The sequence below is a fragment of the Lynx rufus genome, unplaced genomic scaffold (assembly GCF_022079265.1).
Source record: "Lynx rufus isolate CCGP_SWC_20201006 ecotype Redwood Valley unplaced genomic scaffold, mLynRuf1.p SCAF_6, whole genome shotgun sequence".
Lineage (NCBI taxonomy): Eukaryota > Metazoa > Chordata > Mammalia > Carnivora > Felidae > Lynx > Lynx rufus.
In genome coordinates this window covers 129472040-129496122 of record NW_025814878.1, presented here as the reverse complement: position 1 = coordinate 129496122, position 24083 = coordinate 129472040, and the positions used below count along the sequence as shown (strand labels likewise).

At 46.3% G+C, this 24083-nt stretch overlaps 1 protein-coding gene across 1 annotated transcript in view; it reads left to right on the top strand.

Moving 5' to 3' along the window:
- Window positions 1–22743, top strand: part of ADTRP (androgen dependent TFPI regulating protein) — a 65271-nt gene extending 42528 nt beyond the window's left edge. Inside the window, exons 4-6 of the mRNA XM_047102671.1 lie at window positions 303–418; window positions 13520–13671; window positions 22294–22743. Coding sequence (XP_046958627.1) covers window positions 303–418; window positions 13520–13671; window positions 22294–22328 — 303 coding nt within the window. The 3' untranslated portion in view covers window positions 22329–22743. The remainder of the gene's footprint in view (window positions 1–302; window positions 419–13519; window positions 13672–22293) is intronic.
- The last annotated feature ends 1340 nt before the right edge of the window (window positions 22744–24083 follow it).

Genomic DNA, 24083 nt, shown 5'->3' with positions numbered 1-24083 from the left:
GGTGGGTGGGTGGGGGGGGTGGGAAGAGAAGAGCAGAGAGCAATAAGCAGGAGCAGAGAAGGTGCTAGAACATTACAAAGAGCCTTGGTGGCCAGACAACGGAGTTTGGACCAGTATGGCAGGCAGTAGGGAGCCATTGGAGGCTCTTGAGCATCTAAGGAGCATGATGCGAGCCAAGTTTGGGGAAGTTTCAGCTGGTAGTTGCCTAAGAAGTTAGATTGGAAAGGAAGGAGAGAACTGGGGGCATGGCAGGCCACCGGGGCTGTCTGACGTGACGATTGATATCATTTCTTCTCCTCCAGCACACATCCATACTGCCCTTCTCGCTGGTTGAAGTCCTCCTGAGGCCACATTGCTACCCACTGAAGAAGAAAGGACTCACCTTGTTGGCTGTGGCCAGCCTCGCTTACATCAGCAGGTACGCATCGCAAAGAGGAAATCTCCTTAGACTTTTCTTTCAAGACTCTGGATACCCCAGAAGAAGCACTCTGTTCTATAGGAGCGCCTCCACCTTGAGTTAACAGGGATTTAACCATCATCACATTGTTAGGCAGGAAAGATTCTTACTGTTTGATGTGGGTGCTCACGGGAACGTCCCTTGTGCCAGAGTGCACAGGTGTGAGTGCACAGGGAGCAGTTGCACACTCCTCTCTCTGTCTCGTGAAGAAGTCATCATTGCACAGCTATGCATGCTACTCCCCCCAAGAAAATATTGAGCGTTGGTTCCGTTTGCAATCAAAAAGGCATTTGATGGCTCGGGCATGCTCCTTTGGCCCGTTTCTGTTGCCTGTATTTTTAGGGGCTTATTTGCATCAACATCCGTCTCCTACAGGGCGTTGGGGCAATTTCCCAGCGCCTTGCAGACCAGCCACGCTGGAGGCACGGGAGAGCTGGCCTAGACTTCATTATTCAACTACCTGCTGCCACCAAAACTCAGGAACGCTGCCCAATGGTCTGTAATCAAGGGAAAAGGCTTGGCCTTCCACCCAATGACTAGAACCGCCCCCCTTCCCATGCTGTCGCCTTCTCATCCGCTACCGTATCTTGCTCTACAGACAGGGGCATGCCAAGCACAATCCCTGCAGATCAGAAGCTAATCTTGCTGTTCCTTCTCCAGTCTAGACTCATCTAAGCCGTTCGTGTCTGACAGTCTGGGTAATCCCCCAATCCCTCCTTATATATGGAGGTTCAATTAAGTATAGGGCTCTGCTGGAGGTAGAAGCCAGAACGAGAGCACATTCCATAGGACGCTGCTTGTTTCATTGGCTTTGCCGTCCTTTGCTTCAGAGCCCATAACCTTTGTGCCCAGAACTCAGATGATGGCTCCTCCCGTGCCTTTTGTTTCCTTCTGGAACGTATGTCCCCCCTCCCCTGCTGCACCTCTCCTTCTCTGAGTGCCCCACATCTTTCTTGCCTCTCTTCTTTTGAACAAAGAAAGTACTTGCTCAATAAATCTACCTTAGAACTCTACACTGGTCTGGTCTCCAGTCTGGGGCCTTTGTTTTTTTTTTTTGTTTTTTAGAGAGAGAGAGCATGAGCAGGGGAGGAGTAGAGAAAGAGAGAAGGAATCCCAAGCAGGCTCCACATCTATCCCAGATCCTGACACGGGGCTCAATTGTATGGCTGTCAGATCACGACCTGAGCTGAAATCAAGTCAGAGGCTTAACCGACTGAGCCACCCAGGCACTCCTGGGGTCCTTGCACTTTAACAAAGGACACTTTTAGGGAGCAGGTGATGGTTGGACACCTACTGGCAGTTGATTCTGGACCACAGTGTCGAGAAGGATTCTGAGACCCTACAAAAAAGAGTTTTGTCATCCTTAGCAATATCCATCCATAGTGTAAGAATGGCAGGTGGGAAGATACGTGCCATGTACTTACCATATCTGGCTTAACCCATAGGACTAAATCCCTAAAGATAGAATATCTGGATCCTGAGGTTGGGTAAGAGTATGTATATATCAAGATATTTTCTCGTATTATTATGTGTGGGGCCGAAGCAGGGTGGCACCTGGCAGATTATTCACACGAATTTCCATACTTTTGCCTTTTTGGGCGGACTTTCATCGGATTGAGTTCTCCTTGCTGAGTGTAACTTTTGGAGTTTATATATACGGTAGCATCTTCGGTCCGTTAACTTCTTCCACCTAACAACTTGGAAGGCGGTCACCCATGGTCACACCTGACTTTTGCCCTCTTATCTTCAGAGACCAAGAGGGTAGAAAAGCACCTAATGCCACTGGTATCTCGGGGAGTAATTGTGGCAGCCGCAAAGATGAGAAGCAGCAGTCAAGAGAGCTTAGCTTGTCGGTGGAGAGAAGACTTGCAATGAGATGGGGGTCCAGTGCGAGAGTATCATGTGTCCATTCGATTATTCATCAGTGCCAGGCACTGTGTTAACCAACTGAAGACACAGCGGTGTGCAAGGCACCATGCTGCCTTCAGCGTCTGTCTGAGAGACAGGAAACTGCCCACAGGGACAACAGGGTGAGGGGACTATAATGGGAAGAAGCACAGGGTGCTGTGGGTGCCCAGGAAGGATGTTGAGAGCTGGCTTCGGCAGGGAATTGATGTCTCAGCTGAGACCCAAAGAATGAGAAGGAATAAGTCAAGACAGACGTGGGAAAGATCTTCACGCAGAGGGAACAGCATCTGCAAAGGGCTGGAGCTGCTGAGGGTAGGGCTGAATTGGAGGACAGGAAAAGCCGGCTCATGAATTCACATCAGTGAATCTGGACCGTAGGAGGTAAGGGCTTGTCTGTGGGAAAGTTTTAAGCGGAGGAGTAAATGATTGATTGGAAAGATGACTCTGGAGGAAATTAAAGAAGAACAAGACTAATTGGGAGACCAATTAGTGGCACTTGTGGTAGCTCGAAAGAATGGATGTTAGCCAACCGATGACAATATCGGTCAATCTGCAAACGGAATCAGAGAGGGCGAGTGATGGAAGTGACTGGGAGGTCATCTAGCACCGAAGGCCTGAAGCCTCACAGATTAAATGACATGCCCCAGGTCCTGTGGCTGGGGAAAAGTTGAAGCTGGGACTTACACTCAGGGCTCCCGTTTCCAAATCCAGTTCGCTTTCCACCGTCTCCACACGGCCAGGGGTTTGCTCAGCTCCCCGTGTGAGCAAAACATACTCTGCAAAGTGAGCTGGGGGGTGAGCATGAGCCAAAGCTTAACCTCATTTCCACGGTCGAAAAACTTCGGTGATGTCGTTGTTCCCAGCTCTGTGCTCGGACTGGATGTTACAGTGATACGATGGAACGAGGGGAGGGAGGGAGGTGACGGAGACCTGTCACCAGTAGGAATGTGACTGGGTGGGCCCGGGTGAGGAGCGGAAGAGGTTTGCGATTTGGACCCCCTCATCACTGATGAAGTACCAAGGCGGCATTTGGCCCCGTTAGGCTCCACTTCTGCTGGGACAAAGAGAGGACACTTCCGCTGCTGCATTGACTACAGCTCCCCTACCTCTGCCCGCTCCCGGTGGTGGGAGCTCAGACTCGGCCGTCGGCCGCCTCCGCCCTTACGCAATGTCCCGGGGCCCGTGGGGCCCTCGCAGCGACAGATGGCCATCAACCAAGTTCCACAAAGTGTGGCTATCCACAGAGACGTTTTAGGGAAGTGGCTGGGGGCCAGCTGTTAGGCAGGCCGGTTTGGATGGTCCGATAGGAAAACGGCGTGGCAAGAATGAGGTAAAGAGTATGGGCCGGGGCCAGGGTGAGCGTGAGAAACAAACATGAGTCAGAAAAACGGCAGTAACGCTGAGCCGGGGAAGCATCGCACTGCCGAAACCGTGTCACGACGACCTAAAAATAGCCACTGGGACCGTGGGGACTGCCTCACACGTGGCCCTTGATTTTTGTCATTTTTCAGATTGCAGAATTGGAGGGCTGGCCCGTAAGTGGGAAAAGAAAGCTTTGCAAAGGAGCGATGACTGCAAACGTTTCATTTCCTTTGGCAAGCTTTACTCACCTATAAATACGGTAGCTTGCTCCCCGCTCCCTTCTCTCTCACCCCTAGACTCCTCACCCAGCTCTCTCTGAGGTCATGGCGAGGAGCGGGAAAACAGACCTGTTCCTACCGCTGGCTCTGATCCGCTCTTTTAGTGAACAAATATTCCCCCTAACACGAGGCTGGTCCTGCTGGGAAGAGCCAAGTTTTATAAGGCCCAGCCCCAGTCTACGGGGGGTTTGTGCTTCATAAGTGGGGATGAGCCGCGCATCGTCAGAGCACAAGATGGGAGGTGAGGAAATACAGCAAATACAAGGAGCCACGGGGAACACAGAGGAGGAAGCAGCTTTGCACGGGAAGCAAAACAGAATAAAATAACACCCAAACAAAAGGTGGGCGGAATATTCTTATCATTGAGTTTGATCCCAACGTCCTAGTCTTGATCCATGGTTATGTCATAGCTCCCATGTCAGCCCATGTCTGGGTGCTCTGGGCACTATTTTCCTGGCAGCAGGTGTCTCGGGTCTCCAAGATCCTCCTCCCTGAGCCTTCCAATAAGCCCATGAGTGTTCACACCTGCCCATGGTGGTCACCTCTGCCGACTGGTCATGCATACCTAGCCTCCTGGGCCCCCCATCTCCACCGGGCTCCGCATCCAAGTCAGGTTGCACTCCACCCCCCGTCTGCTGAGACCCACACTGTCATCGCCCACAGGTCCCCTGTGTCCATAGGATAACACTACCGGCCGCTACGACAGCCCCAGCTGACCTGCAGCGGGTCGCCACCTTGCTCTCGGTAGACCAGAAATCTGCAGGTGCCGCAGGTGTCTCTGCTGTCGCGTAAGGTCTTGCCAGGGACGAGCATCACACACATACGCAGCTATGACCCAGCAGCGGGGGAGGTGTCTGTAAAGTCGTCCTCAATAGCAGCTCCTGTGAGGCAAGAGAGATCATTTCTGTCTTCTATACTCGGCTCACTCAGGTGAGCTTCCCCATCAAAGGTGCCTGGGCCCTCGGGGACAACAATCCTCTAAATCTGGGCATCCATTTCCATGCACACACATTTACACATACAGATACCTCAGCGCCGGAATACATTAAAAGCTGCCAGAGCGATGCACTAAGCTGAGTTCCAAGATCAACGTCTACGTCCACTAAGGCATCATGGTAAATCGCTGCCCGGAACCACTGTTAACTTTTTCCCGGGTTTAAATACAACGCTTGTCTGGGATTGTCTAGACGCACCGGAGTTTCACACCCTTGAATCTTGAGATCAGACTCCCAGTCCCATTTTTCACAGAGGTACTCCTTTGCCCCCATGTAAATTAATATATGAAATAAATATAAAGATGCCAACACAAGGCCCCTAGTTGTCCACATTTGGAGCCCAGGCCAGCTGGGGAGCAATCTGGAGACAGGTAAAAGTGGAGGGCTGGGAGAGGGAAGGGTCGTCCACACTTGTCCCTCCCGTGCAAACCTTGGCTCTTGCTCGACCCAAATGCCTGTTTCAAAAATTAGAAGTAATACGATGCTGAAGAGTGATACTCCTGTACACGCGGGAAGGAGGGCACCCGAGACACATTGTGGAAGTAACAGAATAGGTTTGTGGCTTCATTGGCATGCCATGGGCCAACGAGAAGAAAAAGTCAAGGACGGTTCTATGAGTTTTTGGCTGATAGACCAGGAAAGATGGTGGTCGCACTAATATGTGTAGAAACGTTAGGGAAACAAAATGGCTTGGGGGTGTAAGTGAAAGACTCCATTTAAAACCCCCTATCTGTGTCCTATTCCAAAAGATTCTGGTTTAATTAGTTTAGGGTGCGTCCTGAGCATTGGGATTTTTAAAGCTCCCCATGGCAGTTCTCATCTTCAGCCAAGGCTGAGAACCACTTGCCTAGAGGAACTTCCATTTGGACATCCTTCCCAGGAGAGGTGGGACAGTGGAGATCCAGGGAGTAAACCCTCCTGGCAGAATGAGCTTCCTGGAAAAAGAGTGAGAGACTGAGAGTGGGGAGAGAGAGAGAGAGAGAGAGAGATGGAAAGTAAATGCTGGGGGGCAATGCCCTCCTCTAAGGGGCAGGAAGGACAATGGGGCAGCAGAGTAGCAAAGAATGATCCAAGGGTAGAAAATGGAGAAGGTACAAGAGCCCAACAGTCCCTGAAGGGAGGATGAGGCACCGGCCCAGAAGGGGGCAATATAGCAAGGGTGGGCAACAGTTTTAACTGTCTTGAACAGGTGGCCACCCCAAACAACTCTCATTATTGCTGATATTTTTCAACATCTAGGTAAATAATTTAGCCCTCTAGCTTCACCGTTTCTTTCTACTCCATTTAAAATTTCCTTTTCTTTTCCATTTATTTTTTTTTCTTTTCTTTTCCTTTTCTTTTTTTCTTTTCTTTATTCTTTTCTTTTCTTTTTTCCTTTCCTTTCTTTTCTTTTCTTTTCCTTTCCTTTCCTTTCCTTTTCTTTTCCTTTTCTTTTGTCTTTTCCTTTCCTTTCTTTTTTCTTTTCCTTTCTTTTCTTTTCCTTTCCTTTCCTTTCCTTTTCTTTTCCTTGTCTTTTCTTTTCTTTTCCTTTCTTTTCCTTTCCTTTTCTTTTCTCTTTTCTTCTCCTTTCCTTTCCTTTCCTTTTCTTTTCTTTTCCTTGTCTTTTCTTTTCCTTGTCTTTTCTTTTCTTTTCCTTTCCTTTTCTTTTTTCTTTTCCTTTTCTTTTCTTTTCCTTCTCTTTTCCTTTCTTTTCTTTTCCTTTCCTTTTCTTTTCTCTTTTCTTTTCCTTGTCTTTTCTTTTCTTTTCCTTTCCTTTCCTTTGCTTTTCTTTTCCTTTTCTTTTCTTTTATCTTTTCCTTTCCTTTCTTTGTTTTCCTTTTCCTTTCCTTTCCTTTCCTTTCTTTTCTTTTCTTTTCCTTTTCTTTTATCTTTTCTTTTCTTTTCTCTTTCCTCTCCTCTCCTCATTCTCTTCTCTTCTTTTCTTACATTCTTTACCTAACATGGATTTTTTTAAGACAGTGGTAGAAGAGACGTCTGGATGGCTCAGTCAGTTAAACATCTGACTCTTGATTTCCGCTCAGGTCATGATCTCATGGTTTCTGAATTCAAACCCCACATCGGATTCTGCACTGACAATGCAGAACCTGCTTGGGATTCTCTTTCTTCCTCTCTCTTTGCTCTTCTCCTGCTCTCACGCTCTCCCTCTCTCAGAATGAATAAATGAACTTAAAAAAAAAAAAAGACAGTGGTAGAAATTCACAAGTTACTATTAAAAAGCCAGAGCTGGCAGGTATCTTCGACCTTCCATTGTTTGTGTTTGGGAGCCTGGGAAGGCAGGTGAACAGAAGGGTGACACGGGGCTGCATTGCAAAGGCAGCAATAGGCTCTGTCCCCACCTTAAAGAATCACCAGGTCCCAGTTGTTCTCAAGGACATTTTCACGGTAGGAAGTCTTCTGCTAATTTGTTGAATTTGTTGACAAAATGTGAATTCAGGTTGTGCTTGCCTTCTGGTCTCAGGTGCAACTGTGACCATCTTGCATGCTTTTGTAGGAAGTCAGCATGAAAATATGGGGCCAGAGGGCCCTTTAATTCTATTATTCTACTGATACAGCATGAGTGTTCATGCTTTACGAAGTATATGCATACAAGAGCCTAGATGGCTCAGCTGGTAAAGCATCCCGCTTCAGCTCAGGTCATGATCTCATAGTTTGTGAGTTCGAGCCCCACATCAGGCTGTGCACTGGCAGTGTGGAACCTGCTTAGGATTCTCTCTCTCCCCCTCTCTCTCTCTGCCCCTCCCCCACTTGTGCTCGCTCTCCCTCAAAAAAATAAAAAATAAAAAAAAGCAAGTATATGTGTAAAGCCCACAAAACCCCTTTTTATCCACTAGTCCCTAACCCACAGACTTCCACTGTTTGTGTACCGATAAGACACAGAAAATATGAATTTTATGAGAACCATCGGATGCTGTAATATCTAGGATAAGAAAACTATAAAAGATTAATTTTTGGCTGCCAGTCTGTGCCTGCCCAGCCTGACTCATATAGATTCACTCAGCAGACAGCTCTAGAAGGACATAGAGTATTGTTCTCTGAACTGAGGGTCAGAATTATTGGCCTCTTCAAAGTATTAATAAAGTGAGCAATCAATTAACTAAAGCCTGGAAGGCCAAGGGTACATCTCCCTGGTTTTATTATTTTTTTTAATTTTTTTAACATTTATTCATTTTTGAAAAGCAGAGAGAGACAGAGTGCAAATGGGGGAGGGGCAGAGAGAGAGGGAGACACAGAATCAGAAGCAGGCTCCAGGCTCCCAGCTGTCAGCACAGAGCCCGACACGGGGCTCAAACTCACGGACCGCGAGATCATGACCTGAGCCGAAGTCGGCCGCTTAACCGACTGAGCCACCCAGGCGCCCCTCCCTGGTTTTAGAGGCTGTGATGTTCTTGATGGGTCACGCAGCTGAGAGCTGTCTGCAGAAGCTGCAGTGAACAGCGGTTAGAGAACCATAGGTGCTGGGGTACCTGGGTGGTTCAGTCGGTTGGGCATCCAACTTCGGCTCAGGTCATGATCTCACAGTCTGTGATTTCGAGCCCGCGTCGGGCTCTGTGCTGACAGCTCAGAGCCTAGAGCCTACTTTGGATTCTGTGTCTCCTTCTTTCTCTGCCCCTCCCCTGCTCATGCTCTCTCTGTGTCTCAAAAATAAACATTAATATATATATATGTTATATATATATGTTATATATATATATTATATATATGTTATATATATATGTTATATATATATGTTATATATATATGTTATATATGTGTGTGTGTTTGTATATATATATATATATATATATATATATATATATAAAGAGGGAACTATAGGTGCTAGTAGAAACACCCCAAAGAGTCATTTGCTTAAAAATATAAAGAACTTGCCATGTTCCCAGCACTTGGGAAACAGACGTACATGATAGATATAATCCTTGTCCCATTCCAGGTTGAGAAAGACAATCAAATAAACAACAAGGGTAAGTTCGTGGTAAAGGAAGTATCTGGCGTAAGACCCTAACTGAATGGGTGTTATGGGATCTTCGGGAAATCTTTTCTAGAGAAATTTTCTTACAAGCTGAAACTTGAAGTGTGAGTATGGTTCAGCCAGGCACAGAGCGAGGAGAAGTGTGTCCTAGGAAACAGAAAGGTCACAGGTGTTCCAGGCAGAGACAACAGCATGAGTGAAAGCCCAGAGCTGCAGTGCCTGGTTTATTTAAGAAACAGAAAAGCGTCTAATATGGATGGGTTCTAGATCTGAAGGTGGACAGGTGGGCAGGACAAGGCCAGGTAGGCTGGGTAAAGGAGCTTGGGTATGTTCCTAAAGCATTGGTGGGGTCCACTGGAGGCAGGGGAGTGCCCTGAACAGATTTCTCTTTTGGAAAGATTAACGGATCGCTAGTAGCTTGTGGTAAGGAAAGTGGATTGAAGGGTCCGAGAAAGCCCAGCAAGCAGACAATTACAGAAACCCTTCTGGATGAAGGAGCCTGGACCAAGATTAGGAAATGAGTGCAATAGATAAACAATTAGATGTGGTTTCGTGGCATCTTACATGGGGGCTGGGAAAGAGCTGACATTGACTAAGAAGACATTGATGAATTCCATTTTGGCCTCCATCTTCCTTCCTTCCTTCCTTCCTTCCTTCCTTCCTTCCTTCCCCCTCCTTCTCCTTCTCCTCTCTCTCTGTCTCTCTTTCTCTGACTGCCCTTCATTAAATAACTGCACTTCTACGTGCTGTTGTATTTGTATTTTCATTACTTTTCCGCTGACAGTCAATACACTTCTAACTTTCTTTGCGCTTTCTCTGTGAAACTACAGACTTCATTAACTTACCTCAGGAACTTTCCTTTATGGAACCTTATGCTGAAGGAAACAAAAATGAAGTAAATAAAGAGAAACTTTCCAGGCCTCCAGGGGAATGTCCTTATTCACAGACTATCTTACATAAATGTGCATGGAAACTAGGAAGCCCTAATTTCTGGTGTATAAAGTAAACAAAGTGAACTAATTAAAACAATCTGTTTGGAGTGCATTCAGCTCTCCCTGTTGACCCCAAATTCCAGCCCTAGCTCCTTGGGGGTTTACTTTCTGTCCTTTATACCTTCTCTGGTCTGTCATGAGAAGCAGCCATGTAAGAAAGAAGTGCTGTAGATATCCTTCTAATGCACATGCCCATGGGACGCACATCTCACAGAATCCCAATATTGATAATAATGACAACGTGGGGGAACGAAACCCACAACGTCTCTTAGGCATGAGGACTGTTTTCATTTTTTAAAAATTTTGTTATTCATTTATTTTGAGAATGGGAGAGGGGAAGAGAGAGAGAGAGGAGAGAGAACCCCAAGCAGTCTCCATCCTGTGAGCACAGAGCCCGATGAGTGGCTTGTACTCACGAACCATGAGATCATGATCTGAATCGAAATCAAGAGTTGGATGTTTAACTGACTGAGTCACCCAGGCACCCGGGCATGAGGACTATTTTATGTTGATTAGTTTTAAGAAGCAGAAGGTTGAGGAAGAAACTTTGACCTTCACCCAACTGCCTAAAAGAATTTAAATGGAGGGTCTGCTCTGGGAAGGGAGCTGTCCCCATAGATAAGCGTAGTGTAATATGAACTAGGTGAGGGGGACAGGGAGGACCCTAGCAAAGTCTGTTTATGCCCTCCTTGTGTATGGCCCAGCAAACATTCAGTTAACAAACCTCTACTCTCTCTCATCTTCCTGTGAGTTGTCTTCCTTCCCTTTGAAGACCCAGAACACCCTCCCCTATCCCTTGGTTTCAAATGACATGTAAGTTTCCATTGTCTGACTGCATATGGGCCCCATATTCTTGTGGAGCCCCCATACATACAAAATTAAATTTGGTATTCTCCTGTTTGTCACGAGTCAATATAATTCTTAGACCAGCCAAAACAACCGTGAAAGGTGGAGGAAATGTTTTCCTCCCAAACAATAATATTGTTTGTTTTGTATCTAGTAAAGTTTTAATTACGTAAAAGAAGCATCTAGATGAGTTTGGGACAGCAGAGTGGTACGAGCATGGCCAGGACTAGGCACCCAGGGCCAGCCCTAGATTGATTTCTACTACCCTAAGACAGATGCTTCCTTGAATTGTTTTTATTCTGGTAAAATACACATAACAAAAATTTACCATGTTCATTATTTTTAAACTCCGTGGCATCAAATAGTTACAATGTTGTGCAGCCATCACCAACATCCGTCTCTAGGACCTTTTTCTTCCCAAACTGAAAATCTGTACCCATGAAACAGTAATCCCCCATTCCCTCCTTCCCACAAGCCCTGACAGCCACCGTTTTGCTTTCTGTCCCTATGGATTTGATCGTATAGTAGGTATTCTCTGGGACTGGTTTGTATCCTCGAGGTTCGTTCATGATGTACCACGTGTCAGAATTTCCTTCCTTTTTTAAGGGTTAATAATATTCCACTGTGCGTCTATGCCACGTTTTACTTATCTCTTCATTCATAGATGGACACTTGGATGCTTCCATGTTTTAGCTCTTGAAAATAATACTGCTGGGGCGCCTGGGTGGCTCAGTCGGTTGGGCGTCCGACTTCAGCTCAGGTCACGATCTCGCGGTCCGTGAGTTCAAGCCCCGCGTCGGGCTCTGGGCTGATGGCTCGGAGCCTGGAGCCTGCTTCCGATTCTGTGTCTCCCTCTCTCTCTGACCCTCCCCCTTTCATGCTCTGTCTCTCTGTCTCAAAAATAAATAAACGTTAAAAAAAAAAAGAAAAAGAAAATAATACTGCTATGAACACAGGTATACAAATGTGTCTTTGAGTCCTTGCTTTCGATTTTTTGGGGGTAGGTACCAGGAAGTGGCATTGCCAGATCATATGATAATCCTATATTTACCTGTTTGAGTAACTGCCACACTGTTTTCCACAGCAGTCTCTTTGGCTGATGACGTGCTGAGTACCGTTTCATGTGTTTGTTGGCCATTTGTGTTTCTTCTTTGGAAAAAGGTCCATTTATCCTTTTGCCCATTTTTAATGGGGTTGTTTGGGGTGTTTTGTTGCTGTTGTTGAGTTGTAGGAGTACTTTGTATATCATGGATATTAATCCTCTAGCAGATACGTGATTTGAAAATATCGTTTCCCATTCCATAGGCTTCCTTTTCGCCATATTGATTGTGTTCAGGATGTACAGAGATGGCCCCTTGAATTTCATACCATAGGTGCCTCCCTTGCCTCACCCCAGTCCTGACGCTGATTTTAGTCCTTGTCTCTTCCGTAAGCATTTGAAAAATCTAAAGCATTTTAAACAACCCAGAGTACACTTGGGTTTCTGAAAGTTTAATTAAGCTCAGAATTTTATTCTTCCCTCTGAACTGATAACCTAGGGCATCAAAATTCGCCTGTTGTTTCTGAAGCATGACCCGGTCTATCCTAATTGTTACTGGAGACAGGGAACCTCAAAGAAAGGTTGCTAAGACCCCTCTGTGCCATCCCTAAGGAGAGGAAAGCTTTAAAACTCTTATTAAATGATCACCGTGGGCCAGACACTATTTTATTGTACATGGGTTAACTCCCTTAATCTTGATGACAGCTTTATAATATGGACGCTGTTTGCACCCCTCACGTTTCACATGAGGGCAGGAGGCAGAGGGGGTTCGATAAACAGCTAAAGGTAAGAGAGGTAATAGGTGTCAGAACTAGACTTTGAATCACAGAAGGCTGGTTTCAGACTCTGTCCGCTTCACCAATTATAAACTCTGCTAGATACATCATCTTCCCCATGTTTAATTTTAAAAGTTATTTCAGATTTTGGCATCGTGCGACGCAGTTGGTTTCCAGCATGCTGCCTTTGCAGGCTTCTCTTAGATATCGTGGCTCCTCTCCTAGCATTTCTTTTCCTTCTCTTGGCTTACAGAAGTGACTTCTATTTTATCCTCACGTGAGCAGGATCCGAACCTCCTGTAAATCCATCCTTTCCTACTGAACACTGTATCCATGGTTAAGATTCATGAGCTGAAAATCGGGGCCAACAACGAAACCTCTCCTACCTCTAAAAGGCTTATTGCAATAGAGCGATGATGTTCCATCTCTGTCCCTCCTACCCTAAGAGACTCAGGGCTACACCTGACTCTTAGGTACAGAAACGCAAACCCCACTTGTCTGGCTGAGAGCCAGAAAATGATGCCATCTCAGCAAGTTCAATGTCTCGGCAGGCCCTACCTCTCAGGGAAAAGAATAATTCGCGTCCTCACATACTCTCTTCGGCTGATGATGTGTTTGATGTTCTCCCATATTCTTTCACCAGCATTGAATTTTAATGGATTAGGTAGAAGAGCCCAGCACACCTTATGAAATAGGATGTCTCTTTGAATCAAGCCTATTTATCCAGAAAAGAATCACTTCTGTAGGTTTGTGGAACACCTCAGCTGTTGACAAATGATCCCCATGGCTTCTTTTCATCTGCCTGGGCTCCAGAACCCCATTGATCTTGAGGATAAAATGGCTTTACCACCACGCCACCCCCCATCGTCCTAATTATTGTGATTTGTCATTATCTGCAGGGTCCTATGGATCTACTCTGAGACCGGTACGTGGGTGTATCCTTTGTTCGCCAGACTCAGCCCGGTGGGGCTGACAGCCTTCTTCTCCCTCAGCTACATCTTTACCGCCAGCATTTATCTACTTGGAGAGAAGCTCAACCACTGGAAATGGGGTCAGTTTATTTCTCTTTTACCTGCAGAGACACGTCTTCCTTACACTCTCTCCACTCCTCCTGAAAACAGAGGGAGAATCTAGTCCAAAGCAGAAGGAAGCGGTCCTTGATGGCTCTGTCCAGAGGACTCAGGTCCTACCAAAGCAGGCAAAGGGAAAGCCTGGAAGAAGTTTGCATTTTCTTAAAGGACCCCATCACATTCTTTCCCTGCCCCCCCCCACCACCACACACACACAGCACCTCCTTTAACTTTAAGGCTAAAAATAATCTTATTTAGAGAGTTCAGGACCCAGAGCAAGAGCAAGGTGTCACTATCCCCGCGTGAAAAAATGAACTCAGAGTCTTCCTCCCTTAAGTGAGGGACTGAGTGATCCAATCTGTTAAATGTCAAGGTTTTCTTCTTGAAGGGTGTGGGTCCAGATGACCTCTTAGTTCTCACCCTCAGTAGCGCCTTCCCAGATGGCCTCCCATCCCTCTCCCATTCGGCTGCTTCTCAACCCTTAGCACAACATTTACCAGATGAAATCACCCCCTGTACTTGAGATGGGAATTGTCATTTATACAGGGTCTTAGGCCAAGTGAATAGGTCAGCAAGCTAAGCTTCCCAATTCTAGGTGGTTGGAACCATATTGCTTCTTCATTAAACAAACAAACAAACAAAAAAACTTAGCTGACTTTAAAATAGATTTTCTTTGATTCCTTGCTCCCCCCGCTGCCCCGACCCCCAGAATATTATTTTGTTGGAGAAGTAACTATCAAAAAGTCAGGCTGCAAAATAATCATGATTTTTTTTCCCTACCCAAAGGGAAGTACAGGAACTCTCCCCTGATTTTGTATATAAGGAAGACAAGAGTCACATACAGTCCCCCACATCACTCGCCCACATGCCATTCTGTTCTATCAAAATAGAAATGGCAGAAGTGGCTTCTTCCGCCCAATCTATGAACTGGTGTGAAAACATAAGCCCGTGTATGCAAAAAAGAAAAAAAAAAAAAAAGAAAAAGAAAAGAAAAACAACATGACAGTTTCAGAAGCTTCAGTACAAGAGTGTATATTTCTGAGAGGAGAATGAGACCCTAGAGAAATAAGCAGGCAACTTGGCTTTTTCACTTGTTTTCTCCTCTTGGAGAATTTAACTGGTTGGGGAAATCTGAAAGGCAATATCCTTGAAAGCAAACGCTTAAAAACCAGTTCATTCATGTTGGGTTTATTTATTCCCAAAATCAGCATTCCAAATCGCAGGAAATTATCCGGGGGGGGGGGGGGCGGGGAATTTGTTGACATTTCAGATGTGTTGACATCTAATTCTAACTGGTTTGGCAACTTGAAGTTCTTGGTAAGGATTTTTGATGTCTTCCCTAAATATATATATATATATATATATATATGAAGAAAGAAAAAAAGAACCTAATCCATTTGAAATGTGACAGAAACAAGACGTGCAGAGAAAAATATGATTACTCAGGGCTTAGAGAACGTTAACTTTTTAAAACAACTGTATTGAATTCAATAATGATGAATTTTTAAGTTCTTATTCTACAGTGGCTTTTAAATATCCGCTGAATTAAAAATTTTTTCACCAAATTTAGTAGTATTGAGATCACTATGTTCAACACAAAGCTCTTTTTTTTTTTTTTACGTTCATTTATTTTGAGAGAGACAGAGATAGTATGAGTGGGGGAGGGGCAGAGAGAGAGAGAGAGAGAGAATTCTAAGCAGGTTCTGCACTGTCAGCAAGGAGACTGACACAGGGCTTGAACCTACAAAACCGTGAGATCCTGACCTGAGCCCAAACCAAGAGTCACGCCTAACCGACTGAGCCACCCAAGTGCCCCACAACACAAAGTGCGTTTAAATAAGCTTCGTTGGTTAAGAACTACATCTAATTTTTCACTACAGTTAGGTCCCAATGAGTAACTAGGCTAGGGTCAACACGTGGACCCTCACATGCACACATGGGAATGTTCATGTGAGTGATAGAGATTACTGTGGGTGGCCACGCATCCCTCTCCTCTCTCTAGATTTTAAGAAATCTAGAGTCTCCTTAAAGAATAGACTGGGTCAAAAGTCCTATATAGCATCAGAATAAGATCATAAATGGGTTAAATTCTAAACAGATCATAATTACAAATGGTCTAATAAGAATTAAAAGAGAAATTAGAGGGGCGCCTGGGTGGCTCAGTGGGTTAAGCTTCCGACTCTTGGCTTCCGCTCGGAGCATGATCTCACAGTTCGTGAGTTCGAGCCCCGCGTCAGGCTCTGCGCTGACAGCGAGGAGCCTACTTGGGATTTCTCTCTCCCTGTTTCTCTGCCCCTCCCTGGCTTGCTTGCGCTCTCTCTCTCTTTTAAAAAAATAAACATTTTTAAAAATTTAAAAGAGAGGGAGAAATTAGATCACTTAACATTCCAATGGCAGTGAACACTTTTAAATTGCCTAAAAGTAAACAGAACTATCTACGTGAACACACTTTCTCACGTCTTAGTCTCCTTAAAACACTTTAAGCCTTCCCCAATTTACAGATGAAAATCCAAGTTCTTGGGATGACATGTGAGGGTCTCTGTGAACCAATCCCTGCCTTGGCTTCTCCTCTGCTTTTTCTAAATGTGTTCCCCAGCACCCCCAAATTGCTTGTTTTCTTTACACATTGATGCTGTTCCTCACCATCCTGGGCTTCAGTCTCTCACATTCCCCAGTCTTTGCCTGTCTCGCACCCACTGAATCATATCAACTCACCCCTTCCAGGAAGCCTTCTCTGGTGTGCACAGAGATTTGTTTTCACCCTAGACCCTGAGTTCTATAAGGGTTAGGGTATGTCTTTTCCATCTTTGAATCTCCCCTTTCCATTAGCTTATCCCATGGATGAATCAATGCAGACAAAAGATATCTGACGGTTCTTCTGTCTAGGCATTTAATGGGATTTTGTGCACAAGGATTCTGGATATAGTGGTCAAGGAGTGACTCTGATGGTTGGAGATTAAAGCACTGGACGGAGAGTTTAAGGAGTAGAGGCAGTGACGCTATGGAATCCTGGCTGGGGAGCTGTTGAAAAGAGATGCACGTTATGGCAGGCGGTGCAAAGCGGGGGGTAGAGCCCTGGGCTAGAAATCAGGAAACTAGGCTACGTCCCCCACCAAGCCACAAACGGGCCACGTAAGTAAGCTGTGTCAGTACCCTTCAACGACTCAGTGACGGGACCTCACGCCAGTTTGCCTCGGACAGTCCTGGTCAATGCCTGCCACGCCAGTGTGCATGTAGCTTAGCCTTGTCGAGGCTTGGACGATCAACCGTGTGGTTCTTCTACCTCTGGGTCCTCTCCGAACCTTCTGTTCTGGATCCAAGGAGAGACGAAGGCAGCCACCTCCTCGGTCCAAATCCAGGGCTCCCTCGATTTTGTCACCTGTTCACACCTGAGCTTCCTTGGATGAGAGCAAAACTCTAAGGAGTGCTTCGGTGACGCAAGGGGAGGTGGTGGTTAGGGGAAAAACTCTGTGCCAGACTGCCCGGGTTCCTACCTTGGTCCTACTCCTGGTAGGCCTGTGACACCGGGCAAGGCACTGAATAGTGCCTTCACAGTAGTGTTCCCGTTTTCCTTGCGCATCACAGAGACAATCCTAGTAGCCTCCTCCTAACATCCCGGAAAACCGTAAATGATGGGAGAAGTGTCAAGTGACTAGAGCAGGGCCTGGCACATAGAACCCATGACCATTGCCGTTAACGTCATTCTCCCTCCTCAGAACCCAGTCACCTTTTCTATGCGGGCGTTCCCATCCTCTCCCTCAGTTTTACGCATCAATGACCAGTTTCCCCAGCCGAAGGCCCTTGAAAAGCAACAATCACACAGCTGCGGGCAAATCGACAGAGGTGAAACAATTCTTCCAAAGCTAGAGTGATGGAGGAGGTCAGGCTAACCGAGGCCGGAATTAATCAAGAATCCCCGGTTCGGAAATCCTGAGACACAGGAGTTATCAGCCAAGCACCAAGCGGTCAAGAAAATACCAGTGAGGACCCACCGACCATGCGAGGAACTCTCTAGCAACGGTCCTTGATCTCCTCGCCACATTGTAAAATCGCTGTTGCTAAATCACTGGGGGCGTTTGAGAAACACTGATCCTCGGGTCCACCCCAGACCAATGACACCGCTGTCTCTGGTGGTGGGTCCTTGGCATCGATAGTTTTCAAAGCTTTCCAGTTACTGTGGTTTGCAGGCAACATCCGGAGCCACCGTCTCAGAGCAGCACTTCCCAGACTTGCGTGAGCCTCCCGCTCTCGCTAACACGAGGCTCTTGTTAAAATGCAGTAGATTCAGCAGATTTGAGGTATGGCAGGGCATTCTGGCCTTCCGATGCCTACACCCAAAGAAAGATACTGATGCTGCTGGCCTGTTGCAGTGACGGCCACAGTGGCTGAACGCCTACCCTCTTCCTACCTCCTCGCGTGTCACGTTGGCGGGTGACAGCAGGGAGGAGTGAGAAGGGCCGTAGGAAAAGGTGATGCCGGTGATCACATGTAAACCGGGATAGTACATGATGTCCCCCAGGAGCACGCAGACTCACGGGACCGGCCCTGTGTGCAGGGAGACAAATGCTATCAGGCCCTCAGGAAGGTCTTGCTGGTCTCCAAGGGGATGCTGTGGCCCGAAGAGCTCTCAGGCGGTGCCAGAGGGCCACCCTGCCTGACCTGTCGCCATCTCACCCCCCTTCTTGTGCTAGCTGTCATGTGTTACAGGACAGAGGACTGGACCAGCACTGGGTCACTTTGGGGGGACCAGACGTCCACCAGGAAAGATTCGATTTCTACTTTTCGGGCCGAGTGAGATGGAACATACATTTCAAACGACAGTAGAATCAGGCAGGGTGAAACAGCCTCTGGCAGATTGGTGTAAGCTTGGGCCGCCATGTCTGAGCACCTAGGGAGGCCCCAGACATACTCTTTCCACCCTGATTTGGAGAAAGGGACTGTCAAGGGATTCCGGTTCAAGCTTCCTTGTCTGCCATTTAAGTACTGAATTTTCTTTCTTTTCTTGTTTTCGCCTTGATAAGACACAAGAATGCTGACGTCCAGATGCAGGTCTCTTCCTCAGGAAGAGAAACACAACCCCCAAGACAGGTCAGGCACAGGAAGGAGCTAAGTGCCTCCAGGACATCATGGCAAAGCCTCTCATATGTAGCTGTGGCCAGAGAGGTAATCAGCTTATCTCTGGCCCCTGACCCCTCTTCTTACATTCCTGAGAGACTTGTGCCCTGAATCAGACTATCCTTTGTCAGGGCCTGAGACCACAAATCCTCTTCTTCCTAAGGAGAGTTTATAAACTGAAAATTCTAGTCTAACCAAGTGACTTTGTCTATGGCTAGGACAGAATAACGTTAAGGCCTTCCTTTAATACTATTTTCTGTAGACAGGATCTTTTTTTTTTAGTGTTTATTTACTTATTTGGAGGGAAAGAGTGAATGAGACTAGGGGCGGGAGAGGGGGAGAGAGAGAGAGAGAGAGACTCCACACTCAGCACAGAGCCCGACTCAGGGTGATACCATGAGCCTGGGGTAGTGACCTGAGCTGAAATCAAGAGCCCAGCACTTCACCGACTGAGCTGCCCACGGGCCCCCGTAGACCAGCTATTTTAAAAGGGAGATTTCATTGTTGAAGCTGCTTAGAGGCCATCTAGTCTACCTCTTTAGTTTTATACATGAAGATATTTGCTTTGCGATTTTTTTCTATCTTGCATATTGCCCCTGATCATTTCCTCACAAAAGAATCTTATCAGATGACTCCATATACATTTCTTTTTATTTTTTTAAATGTTTGTTCATTTTCAAGAGAGTGAGACAGAGCACAAGCGGGGGGAGGAGAAGAGAAACAGGGAGGCACAGACTCCAAAGCAGGCTCCAGGCTCTGAGCCGTCAGCCCAGAGCCCAGCGTGGGGCTCGAACTTGCGAGCATTAAGATCATGACCTGAGCCAAAGTCAGAGGCTTAACTGAGCCACTCAGGCGCCCCAGTCCGTATGTATTTCTAAAGCGTGGTCTCACAGGGGCAGCATTCAGTCAACAAAATTGCGTCTCCCTTTTGCCTTTCTCGCCCCGATTTCATCTCCCTCAGCTCAAACAGAGTCCAAACTGGATTACTGCTTCTCCTCCTTTCACTGCCTCTTTCCTCACGAGGGTTTCTCCAGCCAGAACCTCGAATCCATCGCCTTCCTGCTACGTCTGCACTGAAACTTTTACTCATTCATGTGCAAACCTCATTCTTCTAACACCTCCGATCTCCCCAACCATCTGCCTTCTCACCCTTTTCCAAGCCAACCCGCATAAACTAGGCAAATATTCTTCAAGTTTTCAGTTCAAAGTCTAGCAGCAGTAGCTTTTGTGATTGTAGATACATAGGTGTAAATCTTTGTGAATATAATGTTTTTCCTTACTCTGTTTTCTGACTATTGGAATAATAAGGAATATAATTACATACGGTATCCATAGTGATGTTGGTTAAAAGAATGGTTTTTTTTTTTTTTTTTTTTTTTTGCCATGACGGCAGAAAACGTTTGGATCTTGCACAAGACAAACGTTAAATGCTTGGCCTAAAATGTCTCTACTCCTTGGTACTATCTAACAGAAGATTAAGAAAGGACTAACATGAGGTAGGGGTGGACGTAGCTCCCTAACTCCCTGCCAACTCCTAGTGGGCATCCCACAGGAAGAACCGTCCTGCCACGAAGAAAAGAGCGATAACAAACACGGTTTCCCGGTCAGAATTTGGAGTCCTTGTTGTGAACTTTGCGTAAGGTAATGCTATCCGTTACTAAGTCAACGGTTCCTTTATCTCCAGCCATGTGCTGTGGAATCGTGGTCAGAGACCAATTCTGAGCATTCAAAGAAGCCTAGAGACCTCTCAGTTCCGTGAGAATTCGGGACTGAGGACCCACCCCTACCTGCCAGAAACAAAAAAAAAAATATGGCTTCTGTGATGTTCACACCACGGAGGTCACTACAGAAGAAATGATTGTTGGAAGTCCACACAGAGACATACTCGATGCCTTCTCTAATGTGTTTGTGGGTATGTGGAAATGTCTCAGTGCTCCGTCTAGCTGTTTAGTGTTAGACGTGAGAGATTCTGATCCAGGAGAAAGAGCCACCTGCGCTCCTCCCACAAAGGAACTTCCTGCCACCACTTCCGCTCCTGGGCTCTTTCGAAGTCTTCAGTTTCTGTCGTGTTTCTTAAATGGAGAAGGACTCTCCAATCATTGGCAACTGGGGTTGCAGAAGTATGGTTATGGTTACAGTTACACTTGAGGGGCTGGGGGGTTGGTAAACAGCATGGATAAAGGGAGTTTTAGGAACCTTCAAAGGGACTGCGGGGGGGAGGGGGAACCAAGGTGAGAAGCTTATGTTGCCCAAGATCTTGAACAGGAAGGAATTAATGTGTCATTTAGCTGAAAAAGGATTCATTACAGACAAAATGGGTATGCTTCCGAAAAGAGGAGGTCCTTTGTTTGTAGTCAGAGACCTGGGGAGGAGAGGATCTACATGGAAAATGAAAAATAAGTGAGATCATAAATGAAAATGACACGAAGCCTGTAAAGCTGGGTACATTAGGAAGGCTTCTCTGGAGTGACTGAGGGTATCTGGATTGATGAGTAGAAGAATAAGAGAGAGGACTGTCCTTAAGTGTTGAGAGACATGAATGCAGGATGGCCCCAAAGGCTGTGTGATTAGGAGTCTGCTGTCCTAGAAAATCAGTGTGATAAGGGGGATTTCAGGTCATCAGTCACTACAGCCCCCGAGAAGGGGACTTCTAGCAAAATAAAATTAGTAGAAGATATTTAAGGATATAATTGATGGAGGGGGCAGAATCTGAAGGGTGAAGCGTGAAACTAGGGGCATGAGGTCGCTGTGGCACAAAGCCAGAACTAACAGGGCTCTGGAATGGGCAAGGAGAGGCTGACTTGAGAAAAGTTTTCAAAGTAGGATTGTTAACATTTGGCAACGGGTGGAAAGGATAATGCATTCGTGAGGTGTTAGACATTTCAGAGCTTGTGTGAAGATGTATGATCAATAAAGACAGAGGTACCAACCTGGCTGAACGGAAGTGATTCTAGAACTCTAATGCTATAATTTCAGTAGAAGAATGCCCCTCTCAAGAGCTTACTAGAATCTAATATGCCAGTACTTTTCCGTTCTGATAAGGTGATTCGATGAGAGGTTGCGGAATGAACCCTAAATAGGTGAATAGCCACTCATCTATTTCTCCTCTAATTTGACGTCTCTTCATCTCCGTTTGCAACAATCTCCGAGTTAGTCGATGGGTGGTGTGCCGCCTGTAAAGACTTGACCAAAAGCGACATCAGTCGGTGCACATTAGACGTGCAGAAGCCTTGAAGGCAAATGGAACCATTGGTCAACAGGCTAGCTGTGAGCCAAGCACCAAACGGGGACAACAGAGTCACTTCTTGCCCTCTCTGGAGAGGTGGTAGGTTTTCAGAACTTCGTAAAGTGCATCCACTTGCCTTGGGATAATTCCCCTTGATCTTCCACTGGCCCAAGGCACAGTGAATGTCTAGTCACACAAGAATACCCATTAGGGAAACCCTGAAGTCTGACCTCTCTCTCTCTCTCTGTTCTTCATTGTGCAGGTGACATGATCCAGCCAAGGGAGAAGAGGAAGTGATCACAGGCCATTTTTTAAGAACAAAAGAGGAAGAAAACATGAGATACTTCTCTTTTCTTTTCTTTTCTTTTTTTTTCTTTTCTTTTCTTTCTGGTTGGCGGGGAGGTGATAGAGTCAGATAGGAAGGCAGAAAGGACAGAGGATGATATTAAATTTAACAGGAGGGTTTCTGAAGGTAGCTTAATTTGGGGACTCTTCGTTTTTTGAAAGGTTTTACTGGACATGTAAAGGTTTTACTGGACAGTTGTTCAAAAACAACTGCTGTCTCAGAATTCGTTCCCTTCTTCTGGCCTCTGCGGTCAAAATCTGGCCAAAGGCCAAGGAAATTTGCATAAACTTGGCGTTAGAGAATACTTAGGAGAGAGAAAGCAACTTAGGGTCATCAAAACTCTTCACTTTATAAAAAAAAAAAAAAAAAAAAGGGGCGCCTGGGTGGCGCAGTCGGTTAAGCGTCCGACTTCAGCCAGGTCATGATCTCGCGGTCCGGGAGTTCGAGCCCCACGTCAGGCTCTGGGCTGATGGCTCAGAGCCTGGAGCCTGTTTCCGATTCTGTGTCTCCCTCTCTCTCTGCCCCTCCCCCGTTCATGCTCTGTCTCTCTCTGTCTTAAAAATAAATAAACGTTGGAAAAAAAAAATTAAAAAAAAAAAAAAACTCTTCACTTTAGAGAGGAGGGTGCTGAGGACCTAGATAAAAAATAACCTGCATGAGGGCCAAAGACAATAGCATTTGTTCCCCTGATCTTCTAATTCTCAGTCCGGTGCCATTGTTAATAACCCCAACTTTCCTAAAAGCAAGTATTTTCGTAAACTAGTCATTTTCACGGATTGCTCATCTATTTTGTTTTCCACAGTCTAGACATAAATGTAGGGAGACGGGTGCTGCCGAAGTTGTCTGTCCGCCTCACAGGATAGCAAACTGATTGGTGCAATGAGACAGTTAAGTTGTAAAAAAAAATATGGGGACATCTGTCCATCTTGGGAGCGAGCATCTGGGGCAGGTCCAAAGACGGGACATAGCAATGTCATCAACATCTCTTCCATTCAAATGTGGATTACTTCATCAAATAAATGTACCTCTTACTTGGGGAGCAAGTGACGGGAAGTGACATGGCCCTGAGGAGCCCCGAGAACGCGTTGGTACAAAACACCTCGCTGAGTGAGCTCTTATGGTTTAACAAAGCTGACCGCAAGGTGACTAACATCGCACATCCCTGAACCCTACTTTGATCTTCCTAGGGGGTTTTTGTGGGTCTTTCTTTACAGGGTCTTTATTTACTGGGTCTTCATTTTGTAAAGAACATGGGTAACAAGGGTTTACATGTGGGTCAACATGTTGGAGTCTGGCAGCGTGTCACCAGGTCCCGGTGGGTTGGGTGTGGGCCCCAGAGTAGACTGTGCTTGGGCTTCCTAGCCTAACGCCGTACAGGAGAAATTTGGCAACAATCGGTAAAATTTGGTAAAAACTGTTCCTGGAATCACAGTAAGCCTTGATTGCCATTTGACCGGCCACCGTGCCGTGTCTATCCCAACACCAGAAAACCTCAGAAAGACCAAGAAGTCTTGAAGTGTCAGAGAAGGCCGCCAACTGACACAGCAGGGCGGGCGGCCCACAGGAAGCCTAGGGCAGGCACCGAGAAACCTGCTGTCTTCCTAATCCTTGATCCACTAATACATAGATATGAGCCTCCAGTCTTTTTGGGCTGAGCTGAGAACACTGACCGCCTCCTTTCCTCTACCTGCTGCTGCCTGACTGCT